Source organism: Carassius carassius, chromosome 17, assembly GCF_963082965.1.
Source record: "Carassius carassius chromosome 17, fCarCar2.1, whole genome shotgun sequence".
In the NCBI taxonomy this organism is placed as follows: Eukaryota; Metazoa; Chordata; class Actinopteri; order Cypriniformes; family Cyprinidae; genus Carassius; species Carassius carassius.
In genome coordinates, this window is record NC_081771.1 from 31,828,988 (window position 1) to 31,853,388 (window position 24,401).

General features: G+C 37.6%; 2 protein-coding genes across 3 annotated transcripts in view; one reads left to right on the forward strand and one right to left on the reverse strand.

The window, feature by feature from the left end:
- pbx1b (pre-B-cell leukemia homeobox 1b) overlaps positions 1-17,085 on the reverse strand; it is an 80,065-nt gene extending 62,980 nt beyond the window's left edge. For both annotated transcript variants that reach the window (XM_059497717.1, XM_059497716.1), the window contains exons 1-2: positions 16,657-17,085; positions 15,183-15,256 (exon numbers count right to left, since the gene is read on the reverse strand). In XM_059497717.1, coding sequence (XP_059353700.1) covers positions 15,183-15,256; positions 16,657-16,844 — 262 coding nt within the window. In that variant the 5' untranslated portion in view covers positions 16,845-17,085. The remainder of the gene's footprint in view (positions 1-15,182; positions 15,257-16,656) is intronic.
- Positions 1-24,401, forward strand: part of LOC132090946 (5'-AMP-activated protein kinase subunit gamma-1-like) — a 360,625-nt gene that overhangs the window by 258,642 nt on the left and 77,582 nt on the right. The gene's annotated exons all lie outside the window — the stretch shown is intronic.

The window sequence follows — 24,401 nt, forward strand, 5'->3', positions numbered from 1 at the left end:
TTGGCACAAGAACTAACATGTCGGATTTGTGAAAGAATCATTTGAAGTCAAACCTTTTTCAATGTAAAAGTTGATCCAGTTCACAAATTCAGTCTGAATGATTCATTCACTTATCTGTAACTTACTGACTTAATGATGTGGTCACAAAAGCTCACCAGAAAGAAGATTATCAGAGCAAAATGATAATTAAGTTAATGCCTTTAGAACACCTGGAATAGAGTATATAGTCATGGAGATTCATTTGAATGAGATTTCATGGTCATTCTGAACATGCATTGTACTTGTATGGAAAAGGGCTAATTGCATAACCTTTTCTGAAGAAAAAAGTCATAAAAGTTTGGAACGACTTGGTTTGGCCTGCATTCATGACTGCATGTTCATCCAACGATAGCAGTAGTAATTGAGACATGTATATACACCACCATATGTAGTCACTATAGGAGTTTTGAAGGGACAAAACAAAAGTATATTGTGCACAGCCTGTTCACAGATCTTTTCATGTATATTGTGTTCAAAAATAGACATTTTTCATTATGATAAAGCTCCAATCTGATTGGTTGGCTTTGGCTAATTGCCATGCACCAAGGGTCACAGCTTTATCTACCCACCAGCAAACAAAGTCATGTTTAATAATAATAATAATAATAATAATAATAATAATAATAATACATTTTATTTATATTGCACTTTACACATGAAGAACACATCTCAAAGTGCTACAGGTGCACAGATAAAATAACTGAACATAAAAACAGTCAAAAACAGCATTAAAACAGAATTATATTAAGAAAATGCAATACAAAATAAGTGAGCCTTTAAATTATTTTTAAAAACCTCAATAGATTGTGGCGTCCTTAGGTGGTTGGGGAGGGTATTCCACAGTCGAGGTGCAGCCACCTGGAAGGCCCTATCTCCCATAGTGCGGAGTTTGGACTTGGGGACCTGGAGTTGGTGGCTATCAGAGGAACGGAGATGTCGGGTTGGGTTTTGCCTATTGATGAGGTCTTGGAGGTACACTGGTGCGCTACCGTAGACACACTGATAGGTCAGGAGACATATCTTGTACTCAATCCTGAACCTAACAGGAAGCCAGTGAAGTTTATAGAGGATGGGTGTGATGTGCTCAGATTTACGCACCCTCATCAGAACCCTGGCAGCACAGTTCTGAATGTACTGCAGTCTCTGCAGGCTCCTGCCAGGGATCCCGATGAGGAGTGCATTGCAGTAGTCGAGCCTGGAGGAGACAAAGGCATGAACCAGCTTCTCTGAATCAGAAAAGGAGAGGGAGGGGCGGAGTTTGGAGATATTCTGGAGATGAAAGAATGCAGTCTTACAGATATGTTGGATGTGGGTGTTAAATGATAGGTGGGGGTCAAACCGAACCCCCAGGTTTGTTATAGAGGATGTGAGAGAAATGTCATGGCCAGCAAATGAGTAAATGGTCAGGGTGGAGGATCGGAGTTGGTGTGGGGTCCCAATGAGGAGACCTTCAGTTTTGGAGCTGTTTAGCTGAAGGAAGTTGTCAGTCATCCATGACTTTGTCTCCTCCAGGCAAGCAGTTAGAGTGGGGAGTGATGATGTAGGGGATGTGGGGTCCAACCTGACATAGAGCTGAGTATCATCAGCATAGCAGTGGAAGGCAACTCCATGCTTGCTTATGATGTGGCCCAGGGGAAGCATATAAATGGAGAAAAGGGTGGGGCCGAGGACCGAACCCTGAGGCACTCCACATGTGACTGTGTGGGGCCTCGACCTGGCTCCCCCTGAAGGTAGGACTGAAACCACTGAAATGCTATGTGTGAAATGCCAATGAAGTGTTGCAGACGGTGGAGGAGGATGGCGTGGTCAACAGTGTCGAAGGCGGCTGAGAGGTCCAAGAGCAGGAGAAGGGATAGAGAGACTTGGTCAGCGGCCACAAGCAGATCGTTTGTGACCCTAACCAGCGCTGTCTCTGTACTATGGGCGGAGCGGAAACCAGACTGGAATTTTTCATAGAGACTGTGTGAGTGAAGGTGATTGTGGATTTGGGTGGCAATTACTTTTTCAATGACTTTGGAGAGAAATGGGAGGTTAGAAATAGGCCGGTAATTTGATAAAACATCAGGATCGAGGGAGGGTTTCTTAAGCCGAGGGTTGATAAGTGCAGTTTTCAGAGAGATTGGAAAATGGCCAGATTGCAGGGAAGAGTTTATAATGGTGGTGATGAGAGGGCTTAGGAAAGTCATATTTGATTTGATCAGAGCAGTGGGAAAGGGGTCCAGTGAGCACGTTGAGGGTCTCATACTGTGTATGAGAGTCTCAACCTGTCTGTGTGCGGGGAGAATGAAATGAGAGAATGTTGGTGCTGAGGTTGAGGGGATGGATGGAATGACATTGCTGGGTGTTAGGTTAGAACGGATGGTAGTTATTTTTGTGGTGAAAGAATCAAGGAATTTATTGCACTGATCATCTGTACTGTTATTTTGCCTCAGGGTTGGTGGACTGAGAAGATGATTTATTGTTTTAAAGAGCTGTTTTGAATTTCCTGGGTTATTGTTAATGATGTTGGAATAGTATTGTGATCGTGCCTGACTGAGTAATTTGGAATATGATCTTTGGTGCTCTCTATAAGCAGTTTTATGGACAGTCAGCCCTGAGGCAACATAGCGCCTCTCAAGGACCCTCCCAGCCGCCTTCTGTCTTCCCAGCGCACCAGTGTACCATGGGGCAGAGCGTGTAAAGTTTACAGTTCGTGTCTTGAGGGGCGCATGGGCATCAAGTATCTCTTGCAGTCCGGTATTGTAATGATCAACAAGTGCGTCAGGAGAAGAGTGATGGGCGGATATGGCCAGATTTTGTAGGTCGTAAGACAGGTGTTCAGGGTTAATTTCTTTTGTTTTGCGAAAGCAGATTTTGTGTTTAGGCTTGTTGAGTGAGGTCAGGAATGAAAAGTCTAATGATATGACATTATGATCAGATATGCCTTAATCATGTACATGAACATTGTTTACAAGTTCCCAAACTTCTTATGATAGCTTATGAGGACAAAACTGTTGCCTGACCAATGCATTGCAAGCATCCTCTCTCATTGTGCATGCCTAATGTGTGTTTGCATTTTACTGTGGCAGTAACAAACCTCAAAAGAGGCAATAAACTGCAAAGTGGCTATTGACAACTGGCATAAAGTCTGGCTAAACAAGACATTCAGTCCAAAAGTGTTGAAATCGCTGACAAAAAATGTGAATTAATGGAGGTTTTTAAAATGCTCTACCTTTGACTCCGAGAAGACATAAAAAAAAGATGGCGTGGGAAAATGGCTCCAAATAAGCAGCATTAAAATAGATGCGAGCGCACCACAGCTTGTGCTGACAGACCTGAAAATGAAAAAGAATGTTGCCATGTAAAATTTCCTACTCGCTGTTAATATTTTATGAGTGCTCGTTTTGACACCAGGCTGTATATTTCTAATTTGTGTTGCTGGCTGGCAACACAAATGCGTTGTGAACAGAAAAGAAGAGGGGGGAAAAAACAAGGAGAGGTGGCTTCCGAGCAGAGGAGAGATGGGTAACGAGAGGAAGGGAGATAAGAGGCGACTGAAAATGGACTGCACAGGCACGACAGGGGAGATTTCGTAGTCAGTGTGCTACACAAAACATCTGAAATGGCCCATTTAACTGCTCCGTATTGCATCGCTCTCGACGGCTTCATTTTCACACTCCATGATGGTGGAAGATGGATCGAGAGCATGAGATGAGCATTTTATCAAGGTTACGTTAACCTCCAGCCTTTATCTTGCAGGAGATGAAGTTGGAAGTGATCTACACCACAAGAAGTAAACAGGAGAAAACCCATCAGCAGTCTGATGAATTCAGTCGAGCATGAGCAGACAATGATGACGCTGACTGGCATTTTCATTAAGAGCACTGTATGGCACTCTTCAAACTCAACTGCTCTACTGAGAATCCTGCAGATGAGCAACAGCATGCCACTTTCATTTCTAGAGCTGCTCTCAGAGTTGGTTTGTTTGATTGGTTTGATCGTCTCAGTCTCAGACAGCATAACCTGTATATCGACCACCAAACTCAATTAAAATTTCAAAACCAAATTCAATTAAACTTATCAAAAATTGAAATTAAACAATATGCATTGTACATCATCAATGGCATTTCATCTCTGCAAGTTAGACTGGATTGGTTTCACATAAACTTTAGACCATATGAAGAGTTCACAACAACCAAGCAAACCAAATTCTGACATCAAACTGGAAGTCTGGGGCCTAGTTTGTAAAATATTCATGTGATTAGATCCTAAATTGCATGGATTTCATCCTAAGTCAAAATTGAGGAACAAATGTATAAATGCAGAAATGAACATGAAAATTTGCCAAATACATAAGTGCATACATTTAAACAAACTTTTTTGTGCTCTTATACCAGTTAATAAAACAATCCAACATCATAAAAAAACCGAAATTAATTAATTAATTGAATTAACGATTTTCTGAAAAGAAACCATGAATGAACTATAAATATAAACTGTGATTTATTTATATGGATGCATTTAGGAATATGTTTGTGCTTTCTAGGGATATTATTCCTTATGAAATCTAAAACCACAAAATTGTTACTTGAAACAAAACACATTGTTGACTGAAATAATATTTAGTTTTTCAGACAGTTGCCAAAGCAGCATTTATCATTTAATTTAGACTAACGTGAAGTAATAAAACTAAATTAACTAAAACTTACAAACAAACATTTATAAAAACTAAACAGACATATTAAAATAAAACTATTAAAAAAATACAAAATACAAAAATAAAATAACTAAAATGAAAGTGAAAGTGAAAACTAAATATAAAAATATAATTCATCCAGTAAAAAATCTAAAATATTAAATAAAAACTATAATAGTATGTCAGTGATACTAAAACAACATTGGAGCATATGGATGTTTTATGAAGCCTTTTATTTGAGCAGTTTGGAAACTGGCATATGTTTACATTTGGGATCATTCTAGAAATAACACCATAAGGGTCTATAAGGTGCGGTTCACTGATGCACATCAGAAAAATCATTCACACCGACTAATCGAACTAAACTGACAACTACTGACTCTAGTATGAATGCGTCTTCAGAGTGGGAACTTCTAAAAGGAAAGTTTCTGATGATGCCCAGAAATCTGGCTTGAATTAACATTAGGCAAGTGAAATCAGTCATAAAGCGGGATTGTGTTTGAGCTGAATTTGGCGGTGTTGGATGCGGGAAATGAAGCATGACAGGGCAGAGAAGAACAGCGTGTCTGCTAGCGCTCATCTCAATCCTCATGACTCACGACTGGGTTCTAGGCCACCAGTCAGAAAACGCCAAAGAAAGAAAGAAAGAGAAAATACTCTAAACCGACTTGGATTACTCTTAAAGAAACCTTTAGCAGATCCCCTAAAATGCAGGAGTTTTAGAAAGGAAAAAGACACATTGCACAACTGCTGATCAAAGATCCAAAGCACTTTAAAGCAGATCTGGTCGTGAAGTACGTGAGCAAGGTGAGACGAGTTATGGACCACTGAATGTGGACTTCAAGCATGCAGCTCTTGTGTATGCAGGAGGAACTTCAGTCTTCCGGAGCCTGCGATGGCACTTGCGTCTGTGCTGGGAAAGCGGCCAAAACCGCCGCTCTCTGCTTCTCCCAAACATTTGTTTCCTTTCAGGGGGCACAAGGCTCCACATGCTTCCTTAAAAAACATTTCCGTGCCACGAGCACTGCATCGAGGGGACTATTTTAAGATGCTAAAGAGACACGTGAGAGTAGCGTGCTCTAACTGGTGTCAGTGTCCTTAGATTTAATATACGTGCAAACCATAATATTACACCATAATATCAAATTCTACTGTTTAAAAATCTAAAACAATAGAGGCAATTATTGATGGTTTTTATGAGACCGTCTATGGGAATGACAGAGCACTGTGGGAAGCGGTATTTTAAAGACACATTTTTTGCTGGACACAATGGGAAGACTGGCAGACATGACGACAGACAGCGGCTTATTACTGCCATACATTAGCATGTCTAATTATGAGCGATTTGCATAGCCAGGCTATTCATACAGGAGGAGGAGAGAGAGCGAGATGTGGCGTTTCTCCAGTCTCTGGCGGGAAGCACACAGGAACAATCATTTCTGTATTGATTTATAACATCACCACTGAATCATACGCATCAGTTCAAACCTGGCAACAAAATATGGGTCACAATGGTTTGTTAGACTTCCAACAAACCAATGAGTCAATTAGTGATGTCAACTACATTATACACACCACTTTTCAAAGGTTTTGGGTCGGTAAGATTTTTTTATCTGTTTTTGAAAGAAATCTCTTCTGCTCACCAAGGCTGCATTTATTTAATCAGAAATACAGTAAAATACTGTAAAAATATTATTACTATTTAAAATAGCCGTTTTATATTTTTATATATTGTAAAATGTAATTTATTTCTGTGATGCACAGCTGTATTTTCAGCAGCATCCCTCCAGTCTTCAGTGTCACATGATCTTCAGAAATCATTCTGATATGATGATTTGCTGCGCAAGAAACATTTCTGATTGTTATCAATGTTGAAAATGGTGAATATTGTTTGTGGAAACTGTGATACATTTGACTTTTTAGGATTCTTTGATGAATAGAATGTTCAAAATAATATTTTGTAACATTATAAATTAACAATTTAATACACCCATCCTCAACAAAAATATTAATTGCTTAAAAAAAATTACTGACCACAAGCTTTTGAACAGTATTTCATACATTTGTTTGTTATATTAAGCAATTTCCACTGTAATTCTCTCCTGACATGACGTTCAAATCATTGTCCAACGCTCAAAAGGGGCTCATTGTAAAACCTGATTGGCAAGGGACCCCAAAGTCATTTTAAAAGCTTAAAAACATACATTTAACATGCCAATATCAAATTTCATGACTTTTTTTTTTGGAGAATTATTATACGTGAACGTATACATTATAAGTAAACAATGATTCAACTTGATAAAATGTTTCAAACATCCTCCACGAAAAATGATACGTTACTCACACTTGGGTTCTTAGAGACTCCAGATATAAAACATGATTGCAGTGAATTTTCTCATGATAACATTCTCTGATTACTGTACAGCCCTATGCTATCAGGGTTTTCACAAAACTCTTTTCAGCATGGATAATAATCAGAAATGTTTCCTGAGCAGTAAATCAGCATATTAGAAGGATTTCTGAAGATCATGTGACACTGAAGACTGGAGGAATGATGCTGAAAATACAGCTGCGCATCACAGAAATAAATTCCATTTTACAATAGATTAACAAAGACAACAGCTAATTTATAGTGTAAAAATATTTTAGAATTTTACTGTATGTTCGATCAAATAAATGCAGCCTTGGTGAGCAGAAGAGACCCCAAACTTTTGTTTTCCAAGCATTTATTATATCACAAAAGCACATGCACACACCCTTTTTCAAGAGACTGATGTGTTAGATGCAACCTTTTACCTTGTTAACTATCAGATGCAAATAAAAACATAAATCTATCACGTCTCTAATGCGACGTGCTGGAGAGCGGTGCGGATGATGTATGAACGCGCTGGACGAGAGGTGAAAAGCGTGGCGGGGGGGTGCGGATCCCTGCATCCTGAGAGCCTAGGGCAAAAGTGGGATAAATGTTGATTAGTGTTGATTTTGTCCAAGGAACACCCGGCAACTGACAGTGGGACTAAACTGCAGCGAAAGGCAGCCATTAATCTTGCTCTAGTTTAAGGAGTGTATATTAATTTGTGTCATTTCCAGTACGTGGAGAGAGGCCTCTAGTCGAGCCGGTGACGGCGAGGGGGATGAAACAAGATTCCCAACCACACATTAAAGACAGAGCCGAGCGTGTCTCCACCTACCAGCTTTACGACGAGCGACACGAAAGCAAACGGCCAGATAAAATCACCACAGCATCTAACGCACTAAGCATCATCTCCTTCATTCATCTCTGTGAACAGAGCCCGTTTGAGCACAAGATACAATCTATTGACAAAAGAACCGATTCTGAGGCAGTTTGTGAGGTTTTATTACCCTCACCTGGTGAATCTGCCATTTTATAATGGTTTTGTCTCTGTAAGGCACAAAATCACTAGGGCTGGCCAATATATCAAATATTAGGAATCAGGCCTGAAACAGCTAATCAATACAACTGACAGAGATGGACTATGAATTTGCTGTTTAGAGGGTCTTTAAGATTAGTTTGAAATAAAATGAAAGAAATCTCTTCATTTGTTCACCAAGGCTGCATTTATTTGATCAAAAATACATTTTACAATAACGGTTTACTATGTGGATATATTTGAAAATGATTTTCAGCATCATTCCTCTAGTCTTCAGTGTCACGTGATCTTCAGAAATCATTCTAATATGTTGATTTGCTGCTTTAGAAACATTGTGTGAAAATACAATTTATTTTTTGTGATACATTTAATTTTTTTAGGATTCTTTAATAAATAGAATGTTCAGCAGGACTGCATTTATTTGAAACTGAAATGTTTTGTTAAATTATAAATCTTTTAATCAATTTAAATCAAAAATTTGAATTTTGATCAGTTCTTTTTATATATATAAAAAAAGAGGATTTTTTAAATGTTATTTTTAATGTTATTAGGAATGAATATAGAAAGGAATTTAATCTTTTTAGTTCCTCAAACAATGATTTCAGCTATTTTAAAGACGTAGATATCAAGGATATTGCATGTGATGCAATTACACAAACACTTGCAAGGCAATTTTTTTACTTATTTATCATGCATTTATTTCCTAAAGACATTTTTGCAATTTATACCTACTGTATGCGAATGTTAAAAGATGTTTAAATAGTGTCTCATTTTAACATCAGTAGTGAAAAACGCATCAGAGTTGGTAAGTCTGAATCATTTACATGAATCAGGTGTCCCCATTTCAATTAATTACATATTGAATATTGTCAAGGCTAAAAAAAGTCAAGCTATAATTTCTCTAATGCCAGTCGGACAGATGTATAAACACTCCAACATCATCTTCCACAAGCAGCTCAATCAACAGCACCCCAAACTCGCCATCGTGCTTAATTACCAAATAGCATCACTGTTAAATTCCAGCTATTAAGCTTCTTAATATGATTAACACATCTCAATTAGGCCACTGACAATTTGCATAATTCATAAGGTAATGTGATTGTGCTCCAGTGTATACTCAGAGAAAACGAAGACAGATCTCTCCGTAATTGCTGTTGCGTGCTCTCCTAATCTCATTTCTGAAAAAAGCCTGCCGGAGCCATTCCAGAAAACGCCACGCCGGCCGTGTGCTGCCAGTCAGCACGTGTGCGCCTCTATTATGAGCTGGATTAGGCTTTAGCGTTTCCGCTTGAAGGATGATGAGCCTGGTCCAACAGATGTGATTCTCATATCCTGCTCGTTGGCACTCGTTGTGGAGATGCTGCATCAGCAAGTTAAAAAAAACACACAGAGAATGAAAGACAAAGCAGCGCGTATTAGCACTGGGACCAGACGGGCCGTGTGTCAGTGACGGCCCTGCACAGAGAGAACGATGGCACGCAAAGAAAATGATTTCAGGCAGCTGTGCTGGAGAATATGAACTGCTTTCTTTGTTTTCATCTGAGGCAAGCACCTACACACTTGTGTGTTATTCAACAGGAGTGAATGTGGAGTCAAGGCCTACGGGTCAGATCTGGAAAAGCAATGCTAAATGCCAACTATAAATTGCAGCTTAACATTGTGCATGCAAAAATAAACTTCTAATAGGAAGCAGAAAACAACTGCATCTTTTCTTGTTGATTGCAAAACATGTGCATGCTATCAAACTCAAAAAAATTTAAATGTACATGTAATATTTTTTATCTTGGTCCTTTTTTGGAGTTTATACCTTGAAACTTGAAAATGTGAGGAAAAATCCGAATTGTGAGATAAAATGCTGCAATTGCATTATTTTTTATTTAGTGGCAGAAACGATAATAAAAATAAAAAGGAATAAGATGTTAACTCATTATTCAAAGAAAAAAGTCTGAATTCTGTAAACTCACTATTCTGAAAGGTTCAGTCAGTTGTGAAATATTAACTCACAATTGTGAGAAAAAGACAGAAATGTATGATACAAAAGTTGCAATACCTTTAGTATTTTTTATTTTAGGGAAGAAACAAAATTTAAAATAACTGACAAAACAACAAAAACGTATTTTTATTTGGTGGCAAAAATGGGCTTTCACACACACACACACACACACACACACACACACACACACACACACACAAAATCACACACATATATATATATAGTGTAAGTGAAAAAGTAGCCATTAGTTCATTAAAAACATTTTAAAGCAGTAGTGATCTGCGTTCTTCTCACTCATACTCATGTGAATGGTGTCTAGTCATCATATTTGAAATAAAAAAAAAAAGGATTATTTTGCATTTTTAATTAATTCTATTTAAACTTTTTGCAGTCTGATTAAATTATGAATAACAAACATTTTGTAATCATGGATGAATTAATGTTTAAAGGCATTTTTAAAAAGCATTGCATTTTTGGATACAGTGTTGCACGTTGCAGTTTGGTGACTGTAGCATGTAATATTCAATACAAACAGAAAATGTTCATGCTGTGCACAGTGTACTGCATGCAATAGTACAAATAATACAGTAGTATGCTATACGGAATACAGCCAGGTATTTACATATTTTAAGATACTTGAAAACAATTCTATTTATAAAGCAGCTTAATGCACAGAATTCCACCAAAAATGGCTGTTTTTAATATCACTGTAACAGACATCCTCTTGAATCCATTTAGTGACATCAAGCATGTCATTGTTAATGCCACACACTCTTAAATCGTCTGTCGAGCTGCCGTAGATGATTTATTCCGTCTGTAATGAGCTATAGAAGTGTATACTGTGTGCACTGGTGTGTTCAGCCCGAGAAGCCGTAAGGAGTCGAGCTTCCCACAGGACCCAGAGAACTGAACGCGCTCGCTCGCAGTAATCATATCTCTGGCTCGTTTCAACGCTGTCAAATATTCCCGCCCTGCCCTCTGCTCACCTCATTCTCACCCATCAAAAAATAACATTACATCACCGAACCCCCAGGAGCTAAACCTTACACCGTTTAAACACAAGCCACGAGAAAACTAGCCTTTTGTTGAGAGAAAACACTGCAAGTCAAGATTTGTGAGGTTTGACAGACGTTTAGAAGATTTAGATTCATAATCATCATCATATGCTTACAGATGGTAGCAATAAAAAAACATCACACAGTGTTAAAACCAATAACTAAATGAGCTCTTCATTTTTGCATTTCAGTTTTTACAAAGCCAGTAAAAAGCTCTGCAAAGACAAAATAAAAAAGAGCTTGTTTATTATAGAATTACAACACTGTAGAAAAAACAGTGTCAAAACTAATAACTAAATAAGCTTCTTATTTACCACTTTAATAAAAGAAAAGCTAAAAAACTATAAAAAATAAATCTAGAAGAAAAATCAATAACTAACTGAGCTCTTCAACTTCTTTTTATTTGATTTTAAAAAGCATTTTTACAGATTACAATTAAGTTTTTTTTTTTTTTTTGGTTTGACTTGTTTACGCTAAAAAAAGCTATTTTCTACAGTCGAGATGAAAGGATTGCATTTATAAAAACTAAGCTGAAACAATGCATTTGCAAAGAAAATAAAAATCAATTCAGAATAGAATAAACAAAAAACACCAACAACAAACAAGCCACCGATTGCATAAACAGCTTCCATTAGGGCTTCATTTGGAGCTTTCTGAAGTTAACGACTATTTGAATCTGACGTAAAATCTCTGACAGGTGCTCAAACCCTCGTACTCCTCAACGCTGGAGGTTCAAGGTGGTGTCACAGAACAAACTCTGACATTCAGCAATTAGATGCTTTGACATCGTTCTGAAGTTCCAAGAGATCCAAGAATTCCGCTTCCAGAGAGACGAGTCTCCATGTGTCAGAAACACTGAGACGAAACCAAAGAGGGGGGAAAAAGAGACGTATTTGCACAGCTCCTTTCAAGTGCTGGCTGGGTTATTTCACCATGAAGAATAATGAAACGAGAGTTTGTGTGGTATCAGGTCCGTGTGAGCCAACTGATCTGGCTGCAATTGTTTGAGAGTGTATTTTTGGAAAGCCATTTGGTGCCAGATCCTTTCCAACATGATTCTGTGCTGCATGCTTCAAAGATCACATACGCTGAGACAAGACACTGCCATTGTTTCAGGAGCATGTAAACGAGAGCATTACTCTATTTCCGTTTAGAACATGACTTGAAAATGCATTTTGAAAAGTGCATGCATGTGGTGCATCTAAAAAAAACCGAAATGCTGAAAATGCAATTAAAGCCATTAGATCTGTATGCAAGAAGCAAAAACGGCACAACTATATTTTAGTACTCTTTTGCTGTTTGAAGAAAAAAAAAAGATTTGCTTCAACAATAGCGCAGCCATAAGATGCCATGCATTACAGCCATTTTATCATGGTAGAGTAAAGATAATGCACAGCCTTACTTTTATAAAGATTCTAAAACACACCAATGTTTAATATTAGTGATCCTCATAAAAATGCATAAAAAATAGCTTCTGCATTAATATAATATGTATGGTTTGTGTTCATTTAACAGTGATTCTGAACAATGTGTGTGAACTGCAATGCATACCATACAAAGATGACAGTGTGAACATGCACAAAGACTATAAAAGCAAACACACACACTCACAGAGGCTTCACACAGACACATTCCTCAGACAAGAAAGAAAATATGAGTGAAATGAAAGCGAGCAGAGAAGAGCGTCATGAAAATATGGCAGCGTATCAGACGTTTGGATCTAAAATAAAGTGTTTCTTTCCTCCTCCTGCACACAAGGCTGTTTTCCCTCTGTGTCCGCCATTCCCTTATATCCCAGTAAACACACAGTGGGGTCAAAAGGTGAGGTCGTGACCCAGGGCAGCGTCCTCCCCTGCAGGAACTGTAAAAACACTATAGACTCACTGACAGGACTGGATGTGATCTTGAGCTTTCAGAAAATGGCATTTTCAACTGTGAAACTATATGAGATACTTTCTACTTTTACTAAACCCAAGCAGATCTTTTGTCTCGTTCAATGTTATATTGTTGAGTTAATGGTGTTCAACAAACTTTGGATTTTTTTTTGTAATGCAAACAAATGGTTAAATTATTAATTGTGTTTAAAAAGTTACAGATTTTCACTTTTAAGATTCACAAGCACATCTTTAAATCACATGACAAATGTATAATCTTAAACTTTTTCATAAGTTTGAAAAAACAAACAAATATATCATTATAACCACCTAATTCAGCAAATTTGAACATGCGTTTTTAAAACTGTCTGATGCACTGTACCTACTACATTGAAATGAAAAGTTTTTGATTTTGACAGAAGTAATAAGGTGAGTAAATAATGCTAAAAAGCTGACATTATCAGCTCCATTTACTAAAATTACTATCATAGAATATATGTTAGAATAAAGAGTATGCAATTGCTAAAAAGTTTTAAAAGAAACAAACTAATCTAGAAAATACATTTTATACAAAGCATTTGCAAACATGCACAAAAGTCAAATTTAAGGCAATTATACTGCATTACAATTTTAGTACAAGTTGTTTTCAGCAATAACTCTCAGTAAACTAGCTTTACAGTCCTCCACTGTGCTAAACGTACACTGATCCAAACATCACTCCTGTGCACTTTTGCCAACATCTCCACAGATGTCAAACAGAATAAACATTTTTCATGAGCTATTTTGAATCCTGCATGATTTCAAAACAAATAAAGTTAACAACTCAGAATGCCTGCGGATTTGCCTCTTAGAACACCGAATGACCGAAGAACACAGTAAAACATTCAGAATCCAAAACACTTTGAGACCAACGCAGAAGTGTTTGAATCCATCTACAAAATCCTAAAAAGAGGTTTCCTGAACGTGACACTGAAGGCTGCAGAGGTGCTGCAAACAAACTCAAAAATCTTGAACCTCGTGTCATTTTGACCTGTCTCTCAGAGCTCACAGTCCCCATATATTTTTGCAGAAAAATGGCAAAGAGGAGCAGAGCAGTCTGGGACACGTCCACGTCGCTCCGCGCTCGAACTCTGCATGAACTCGTCACAGAAAAAGAAACGGCGGGGAGTAAAACTGTCCCTTCTTGGACGCATAGCAGGCCGCAGAAGCCCCCCGCTCTGCTCACAGCTCCAATTCAATGAAAACATCATCGCCAACCATCACAGCGACGGAGACAGAGGCAGAATAAACAGAGATGAGAACCACCCACGGCCTCACAGCTGGAACAGAGCAGTCAGAGAGATAATGCTTTATCCTTCATCTAGTCCTTTTTATTTCATGCACTAATGAGTGTGAAACACGCTGGAACCGTTTCCACATCAAACCGCCGAGCGATAGCGTCTCAGTATCTCACCAGCACACATCCACCGTAGTTCCCACTCTCTCACAGCTCTGCTCTCCACACACCAGACCACAGACGTCACATTCGACCCTCTTCTCGACATCTACCACGTTTTAATCATTGCAATGGCTCCACCAAATGAAGCGAGGTTTCTCTCCAAAAATGCACAAACACAATCTTCATTCATGGCTTTAGCCAAACACAACTAAATAAACATTTCAACTTAGCAACTTGGGCAGTTTGTAATTTAATCTTGCTCTTTCCAAACCAGAACGTAACTGCATTTTTGCACACAAAAAAAAAAGAAGAAAAAAAAAAGAAAGTCCGGTACAGTTCAAGAGCAGTAAACATGATTTACTAGTAAGAGGTCAAAGAAGCTGAACTTCTGCAGACGTTTCTTTTCTTTTCCTCACTACGGTCACCACAAACTCACTGAAATCCATGCTCTACAACATCCAGTGCACAATGCAGAAAAAGAGCATGCCACTACAGCACAACACTGTGTTTCCAATTAGAAGATTTTTATAAGAGGATTTACTTGACTAAATATGTCACGACATGTGCAAACCATTAAAAGACAACTATTTGCTCTCACAGCTTCGACAAGACACTGAAAAACAAATGCACTTGATATCCAACAGATATCCAGTGGTTTTTAAAACAATATTATGTCACGGGTGTATTTTTATTTTTTCAAGCATAGCATGACTTGCCTGTTTTTTCTTTGATTTCACACAGGACGTTGAAGAGCGCTGGCTTCATTCTGTGGCAGTTGAGAGCATGTTTTCTGAAACACAACAAGGCCGCTGTGAGCGTCGGTGCAGAGGAATATTTCACTTCGCTAGCAAACACTTATTCATCTACTTACTGCCTGAACGTACACTGTTCGTGGTGAAATGAAAAGCACACACTGACCTGAGCAAACTCATGCTAGTCTCTGTTTATCATACTGTTCGTATAACATTAACAAAATTTCATAATTAGCACTATTAATAATTTATATTTTTGTATCTTTTCATGTTTAAAACAAATAGTAAAAAAAAAGAAATATTCAAAATAAAATAAAAAAAATAGTTAATGCATTCAAACATTTAGCAATAGTAATGGTTGTGGGCTGAGTGATTACATTACATTATTAAAAAAAAATCATAACACTGCAGATAGTTCTAAAATATACTGGGAGGGGCGGGCATAAAATAAAGTTGAGCTCATTGAATTAACAAACTTCCATTTCTGAGCAAAATGTATCCTAAAGGGACACGGTCAGACGTGTGATATGAGTCTCAGTGTTGTCTGTCAAATGTTATCATGACATCTGTTCATTTCTATTGACAAAAAATGAGCACTGCATGTCAAAAAAATCCACTGATGTCTGTCACTACACACTACATGTGTTTGGACACACTGACAACAGCGATTGTGTTATCAGTCCATGTCTGGATGCCTACTTAGTCAATAACTCCTGATCTACAAGCAAATATTTGCCAATTGCCAATTATTATAAAGATGTCAAACATCTAAACTATAACTATATTTTTCTACTAAAATCCCTCAGTTACTCACTGTAGTTATTGTTCCTACAGTTTAATTATTTTTTTAAAAGCCACTTGATAAGTGTAAAGTGAATTAGATCCCAACTGACATAAAAAAGCAGTAAAGCTTTGAAACAGATCTCATATTAATTTACTGAGAGTTTACAGTTTTAACCATAGCTGTGGTGTGTTATCACTATTTATACATTTTAAGGGCTGCTGATGATCAAATGAGGTTAACTGAACATTTTTGGAAGTCTATATTTAATTAGCTTATATATTATAGCAGAGGTTAAGTAAACTATTTTTTTTATGTGTAAATACTACACATATAGTACGTATTATATACTAATATATTTAAATGTACAAACGTTTCATTGTTATACATTATTTTACATTTCTTTATTTATATTTTGTATAGGCGTATATAAATTATGTATCATATAAATGTAGTGCACGGTATAAAATGTGCAAATGAGTTATATTTTTATATATTTTCTGTGACGAGTTTATATTAAATGAATTAATTAATGAATATTGCTTGGTAAAAGTGTATCTTGTTTGATGTCCTAATCAATCAAGTGTCAATGGCGTCTTGAAAATGAAAGTCAGCATGAATATTCCAGATCTTCGGGTGTGATGAGTGACAGCTCACCTGGCCTGCGCCTCGTCCAGACTCTGGTCAGTGATGGTCATGATCTGTTGTAAAATGTCTCCAATGTCCTGCTTCCTTCCGTCTCCGTCGGTGGCTCCGGTGTTGTCCGGTATGTGCTGTGACAGGCCCGGGTGTCCGCTCATCCCCACGGCCGCATGAGCGTGCATCAGGCGCGGCTGCTCGTCCATGTCGGCCCGCTCCGGTCCTCCGGTCCTCTGTCCAGCTGCGGAGGAGACTCCTCTGGCGGTCTCTCTGTAAGCACAGTCCTCCTGAGCTCGCTCACTCACAGCTCGAGCCACTGTCAGCCCTTTAACCACTAAACTCACCGGGGTGTGTGTGTGTTATTATTATTAATCAAGTCCCGCGCGAGGGCAGCACTTCATACACTCGCGCGTTATTTCACTGTTTCATCCCGCTGCTTTTGTTACATTGTAGCGCTCTCAAAGCTCAGAGAATCTGCGATGCTGTGGCCCCGCCCCGCTTGTCCTGATTGGACGCCGCCGTCGTATAGCTCCGCCTCTGTATGGCTCTCAGCGCACGTCAATCATCGTGCAGGGGATTCTTGCTTTTCATGTTTGTCCGCTGCACATGTGTTTTTTGTTAATATCTCTGAAAGCGCTGATGTATTTAGAGAGAATGTCACTGGATTCTGTGATATCAAATGTTTGCGGGTGTGATATCCTAATATTAAATAAATGCAATAATATAATAATCAGATATAATATCCCATCAACATTTTCATTTATATCAAAATAGTATAGTAACGTCACAATTATTTGTATCTTGTGTGTGTGTGTTCATTTTCTATAAACAATTCATAATGTTTGTTATAATTTTACAACTATATCAATACAATAATGTGAAATATGATGATAATAATAAATATATGCACTTTAAAACAAATCAGTTTTTTCATTATTATTGTAATTTATTCATTCATTTGTGGTGGGAACTCATTAGACACTTTAAAACGAGGGACACTGAAGGCGGTGGGATGTATTGATGTTTTGAGCATGAGCTAAATCATTGAGTCTGACGTTCAGGGTCTGTCTCACTTTCCCCTTTGACCACTGATAGACCTTCATTTTCTCTCCTCGACTCCATCTCATTTTCCAGCCCGCTGCCAAGGAATAGATATATGTCACGAGGTGTAAAACTCCCAATCAAAACAATCGACCCTGTCCTTCATCTGTTTCAGTTATTACCCAGTTAATGTGCTTAATTCAGGATTAATGATCGAATGATTCTATCCTTCGCTTCAATCCCAATGACTAATGTTGAATCTTTACATTTTTCATCCTGATTTCGTCGTTTAATTAAACAGTGGGAGAGTGTTCCTGAAATGCATGGCTGAAATGATTTTATGCATTTTATTGTAACGTCTTGTTTGAGCACAGTGCATTGATATGTTTTAATGCTCAGTGCAGTGCTGGGTTTTGTCAGGTATGTTAAGGCAGCATGCTTGACTGTGTTCGCTTGGGTTTTCTGATGTAAGCCGGTGACCCATGGTGCGCAGCCAAGCAGCAGGGCCTCAGTGTGTGTGACCAGGCTGAAAAGTGCCTTCCAGGTCTGAAGCATCCACTCTAGTGCTCCTGCCACTGGGAAAGAGGGGGAGGTTACACACACACACACACACTTGATCCAGTGTGTATGATTGAGAGATGCCTGCTTAACTCAACCGAGAACATTCAGAAGCAAATCCCTGAGCGAAAATAAATGGAAGACACTTCAGGCTAGTTTCCCTGTTCCAAATTGAGCAGCGAGCCTCTGGCTACGAGGCGGATTTCCTGGAATGTATTCGGAATGACTTTGCAGACAGTCCCCTGGTTGTTCTCCGTTTATCCTTAGTTTGAGTTTGTAAAAGGACAGCTCTGTACCTGTGTGTGCTGTGTGATGTCGTCTCTGCACTCTCAGAAAAAAAGATGCAAAAGTTGTCACTGGGGTGGTAGCTTTTTAAAAGGCACACCTTTGAACCTAAAGAGTCCATATTGGTACTTTAAAGATACATATAAGTACCTAAAGCGTACAAAAGTGTACCTTTAGAAAAGGTACCGCCCTAGCGACAGCTTTTGTATCTTTTTTTCTGAGAGTGTGTGTGCATCTCGCCATCTGCCAAGTGTTACAGGAATCCCTGAGAGATCTTTGAGAGACGGTCACACTGTCCAAACATCTGTCCTGACCAGCACACGGCAACACATTCGCTCATCAGATCAACCTAACAAGCGTTCAGACACCACACATGAATGGAGATAAAGTGCTTGCAGATTTGGGCCTAGTTGTTTCGTTTTGACTTTAGAAATGATTTTAGTGTTCAGAATCATCATAGATAATGATACATTTTAATTGCAAGTTATAGGCATTTTAACAAATTGAATTATGTAAAATTCAAGCGTGAGAGATTATCTGAACTGGAGGATTGGAGATAACAAAATGTGACTATACATAATGGTGCATGGAATAGATACACTCTAAATATAAAGGTTCCTCACTGGTGTTGATGGTTTTATGAAGAACCTTTAAAATCTATGGACACTTTTCATTCCACATGAGGTTCTTTAAAGTGGAAAAAGGTTCTTCTCATGAAGAAAAGTCTTCACTGAAAGTTTCTTTGGTAAACACAAAATGGTTCTTTCATAGCGTTGCTGCAAAAACCCATTTTGAAAAAAACAAAACAAAACAAAATTAAAGAAAGGAAAAAAATTGTTTATTCAACCAAAGTGAAACCACCTTGTGCTGTGCTGAAAATCCTAGAACTAATTTAAGTAAAAAATTACCGACCTTATATAACATATATCACTAAATCTGGGAATCAATTTTTTGTCATTTTATTTCTTTCAATTAGCACAGGTTTTGTATTTCTTTTGGAGGTGATTATAACATGCTCATTGATTTGGGCTCATGCACCTCAGTTTCTTAATTAAAAAAAATCTTTATATTTGGATAGTTTTGGCAACGTTCAGCAAAAAATAGAGATGAATGAGCTCAGAAGCCTACGATCAATCACCTCCAAATAGAAAACAAGTTAACAAAAATAATGAATCCAAGATTTGATAATAATATAGCATAACAAGAATTTTATGTAAGCAATTTGTTGTAAAAAAATAAATAAATAAAAAGAATAAAATATATATATATATATGTGTGTGTGTGTGTGTGTGTGTGTGTGTGTGTGTGTGTGTGTGTGTGTGTGTGTGATGTGAACATTAAATAGCATTTTAAGGAAAACAAAAATCGTCTTGGGGTCAAAATACCAGAACTCATGGATATGTGCAGTTTTGTTTGTGGCAGTCACACTCATAGTTGTGTATGATAAGACACAATACTGGCACCCTAATGTGATTCTCTGTCATACATTCACAGCTATTAACAGTAACAGAGACCATTTCAGACCACAATGTCAAATACAACACCACAGTGAGGGAAGACCCTTTCCCCGTCCTCCTTCCATATGCAAAACCACTCATCTGTCTATCAGAGTCAACGTGTCCATTCTTTCCCTAAAATCATGTTTTCCTGGATTTCCATGCACAATTTACATTTGTAGGAGGAATTCTGCTGGATGGATTTAAAAAACAGTAAAAGTGTTCAGAGGAGCTGAGAGTATTGTCGAATGTTAATTTATAATAAACAAACATGCAAAGGAAGATTTGTGAATGAGCTTTTCCACCAAATTCTGTGGGTGCAGACTTACAAATTATGCCATAAATAAAATACCCTAATTTACAGTTATAATACCGTAAAAAGAACAAACAGGAGTGGCTATTGACATACGACTTAAGACAGCATCAAGGCTTTGCAACTGCATATCAATAAAAACATGAATTAATGCCAAATCATATATCACATTTCTCATCAATGAAAGAGCTTTACAGTAATCACTTAAAACCTCACTCTTCACACAGAACAAACACACGATCTGTGCCGCTCCACACAAACACACGTTACGCCTGTATGTGTGTGTTCTGTGAGTGGATTGAAGCTGACAGCGATGCAGTCGTGCAGTGGATCACTGGATCTCTCTCTGTGTGCTGTGGGTCATTCCTCTCCACCAGGAGACTCCTCTCACACCTGATCCTGGAGTTAGAGTGAAGTGTGACAACAGAGGGGGTTTCTCAAATCATTTGCTTTCTGTGAACTTTCACTTATGATCTTCTTATGAACTTACTTACTGACTGGAAGTCAGCAGTTCCTCCTGTGTATTGCTGTATTACTGGTCTGACCTGGTCATTTTTATTTGCCATTCTTTTTCATTATACACTAAGTGTGCATAATTACAATAAGTATTTGCTTGACACTTGCTAATTGCATGGCTGTATATGTAATGGACTGTTTTCATTCTGTTCAATGAAAGGAAACCAAAACTATAAAACTGTTTCACAAACAAAAATCAGAACTTGTGATTTTCATAACACCTTGACTCTATTGCTAAAGATAACAAACTAATTTGAAAGAATTTAACACACTTAATACAGTTAGTACAGCTGAACCGATTACTAAATGTTAAGTACACTTAAAAAAATAAAATAAAAAAAGTTCATTATTATGAAGGTCATATGGATGAGCAGCTTTCTGTGAATTCTAGTGAAAATCTGCATTGGAAAATCTTTAGTCCTCAAGTGAAATTCCTAATCGAGTGAATTTATTTCTATTAAAATAACATGATTATGCCCACAAAAATTGTCTGAACAACAGTAAATGTGACTGTTCATTTATTAAATGCTTCAATATGTTTTTGCTATAAGAAAGTAGCACCCTTAACTCTTTGTTAACACATTCTAGAAATACTTCACATTTATGCATCTACCATTCCATATTCTTTTAGTCAAAATCCAAAACTTTTTAATCCACTTTTACCCCAAACCCTGTTAATCGCTATAAAATATAGAAAGTGAAGTGTTTTGGTCGTTTAAACAGATTGTCTGGTGTCTTAGCATCGCTATAAGTACCAAACATCTTAAAAACCAGAAATGCTTTTAGTCCTAATGAGAGTGACATTTCTACAAGGAAATAAGCGCTGTAGGTATAAGAGACAAACAGACACATGAGAGACAGTCAGCACTTGTGGTATGAGCGTTTAGCTTCCAGGGCATCAAGAAACCTCAGAAATGCTTTCAGTAACATGCCATTGGAGTTTCCACAGACGAGCTGCAAGAATCAATAGAGCCCAGAACAAAGAGGAGCTGTGTTACAGCAGACATACTGATCACTCGCCCAGAGCTACATCAGACAGAGACTCCAGCATCTCCAGCTCTCCATCAGCTGCACGTCTCCTCCATCACATCAATCAACTGCTTGTTTATTTGCAAGCCTCATTATGTTAGCGTGCCCTCTGCACTCCTCTCCTGTATCCTCCCCTCTGTTAAGTCTGGCTAGCATACAGGTGAAATTCACATTGTCGTACACGTACAGTACGGTATACACAGAAACACATATTACCATTATGCAAGAAAGATTTATTTTGTTTTTTTATGGAAGAAGAATCTTGCTCTCCAAGGCGGCATTTATTATATTTGCATTAAAATGTTTAAACAATTTAAAATAACTGTTTTCTAATTTAATTTATTTTTAAATGTATTTTATTCCTGTGATCAAATCTGTATTTTCAGCATCATTACTCCAGTCTTCAGGGTCACACGACCCTACAGAAATCTTTCTGATTTGCTGCTCTAGAAACATTTCTGATTGTTATCATTGCTGAAAACATATATTTTTGTGGAAATCGTGATGCGTTTTATTTGTTCAGGATTCATTAGATGAATAGAAAGTTGAAAAGAACAGCATTTATTTGAAATCGATGTCTTTTGTAATGCTCTTAATGCCACTTTTTATCAGTTTAATGCATCCTTGGAAATCTATGGAAATGTTAATTACAGTAAAATAAAATAAAAATCTTACTGACCCCAAACTTATGAATGGTACTGTGTATGCATATTAGAAAAGAATATCTGTATTTGTGAATATTACACTAAACTGTTGTAGAACAGGATAAATCTGTTTTTTCATGATAAAATCACTTTATAAACATGCCGTGTGTTTTTAACACTGATCATAGATCTGAAGCCCAGTGCTGTAAAACGTGCCTAAACTGCCTTTGACCTTTGACCCTGTAGCTATCCCACAATCTAATGAACTCATGAAGTTGATGTTCTGCAGCACACATACACGCAGCTGCCAAGGATACAAACGAAAAGTCCTAGAGTGGAAAAGTGTCCTCTGAGACGCGTAAGTAGTTCAGAAAATTCAATCAGACGACTCTTATACGTGTACGGAGAGGGATTGTTTTCACAGCTCATGGACAGACTGAGATAAATTAGGTTTCCATCTATGGACTTCATCTCCTGGACTACTTGTGTCCACAATCAAGTTATGGAATAACATTAAACTGTTTTCAATGCTTTAACATTGAAAACAGGTCGTTAGAATGCTAGCCAAATGTACTGTACATCACACAAAGTAAAACATCCCTTGCTCTATGCATATAATGAATGAACATAAATGCAATTTGCATTTATTCTATTTTTTAATGAAAGAATAAGATGTTGCTGACAGAGCATGTATTTATTTATATATATGCTTGAGTTCCATTAGACGGTGATGATTCTCAGAGAACATTATTGTCTGAACTGGCCCATGTTCAAGGTTAAACTTTTAGAGACACTTGATCGTGGAGAGAAGGTTAAACAACACATTAACATGCATTAAAATGTTAAATTATGGCTCCATTTACTGTATGGGGGAAAAACAACAACATTAAAAAAGCTGTTTATAAAGAGTCCGGACGAGCAGAACGGATAAAGGAGGGCAGAAGGGAAGGTGAAACACACACTCTCTCTCTCTCTCTCTCTCTCTCTCTCTCTCTCTCTCTCTCTCTCAGATGAGCATTTCTTTGAATTTAGGTTTAATGAACTGTTTCGGGTCAGCTCTGTAATCACACTAAAGCTCTGCTGGAAAGAAAGAAAATAAAGTTAAAAGCTCAATCCTGTACAGCTGTGTCATACAAATTACAGATGTGGCTCAATCATATCTCCATGTTACACCAAACATAAGGACTGACTAGAGCTGTAAAAGACACAAAACAGTTTCTTGTAGATAATAATTTTTCTGAGATATTCTAAGACAGCGTCCTAACTATTAAACAAACTGCAGTATGTTTAAATGACATTTGAAGAATGCCTTTGAATTTGGTCAAAACTGAACAAGATATTGCAACCTTAATAAACGAATCACTTATTTGATTCCTAAATAATTCCTGAATTAATTGTTGCAATCAATCATTAATGATTCACTTTATCTGACTCTTCAAGACTTGTCGCCACCTACTGGTGTAATGATGTAACTTACAGAAAGAGTCACTGAATATTCCACACTACTAACATACAGACTGATAGTCTTTCTGGAAAACTAATTTATACCTCCATGGCATGAATTATAACTATATACATAATGCACTTACATCTCTCATATCTTACATCCTGCTCTGCATGTGCAATGCACTGAGATTTTATTAATTGAGAAATGCAGTTTTTTTCATTTATTTTTGATATTTTCTCAATGAATTCTGAACATTAAATATATTTATAAGAAAAAAAATGCTATATTATAAATAATATTGTGGTCCCTCACATGAGATGCTGGTGTGCTGGTTTCTCCATCATAGTTTAAGACCCTTGAGCAGACAGAAACCAGGTGAGAAGAGGTCAAAATAAACAGACAGAAAGAACATTAGTGGAAACACTAGAGAGACA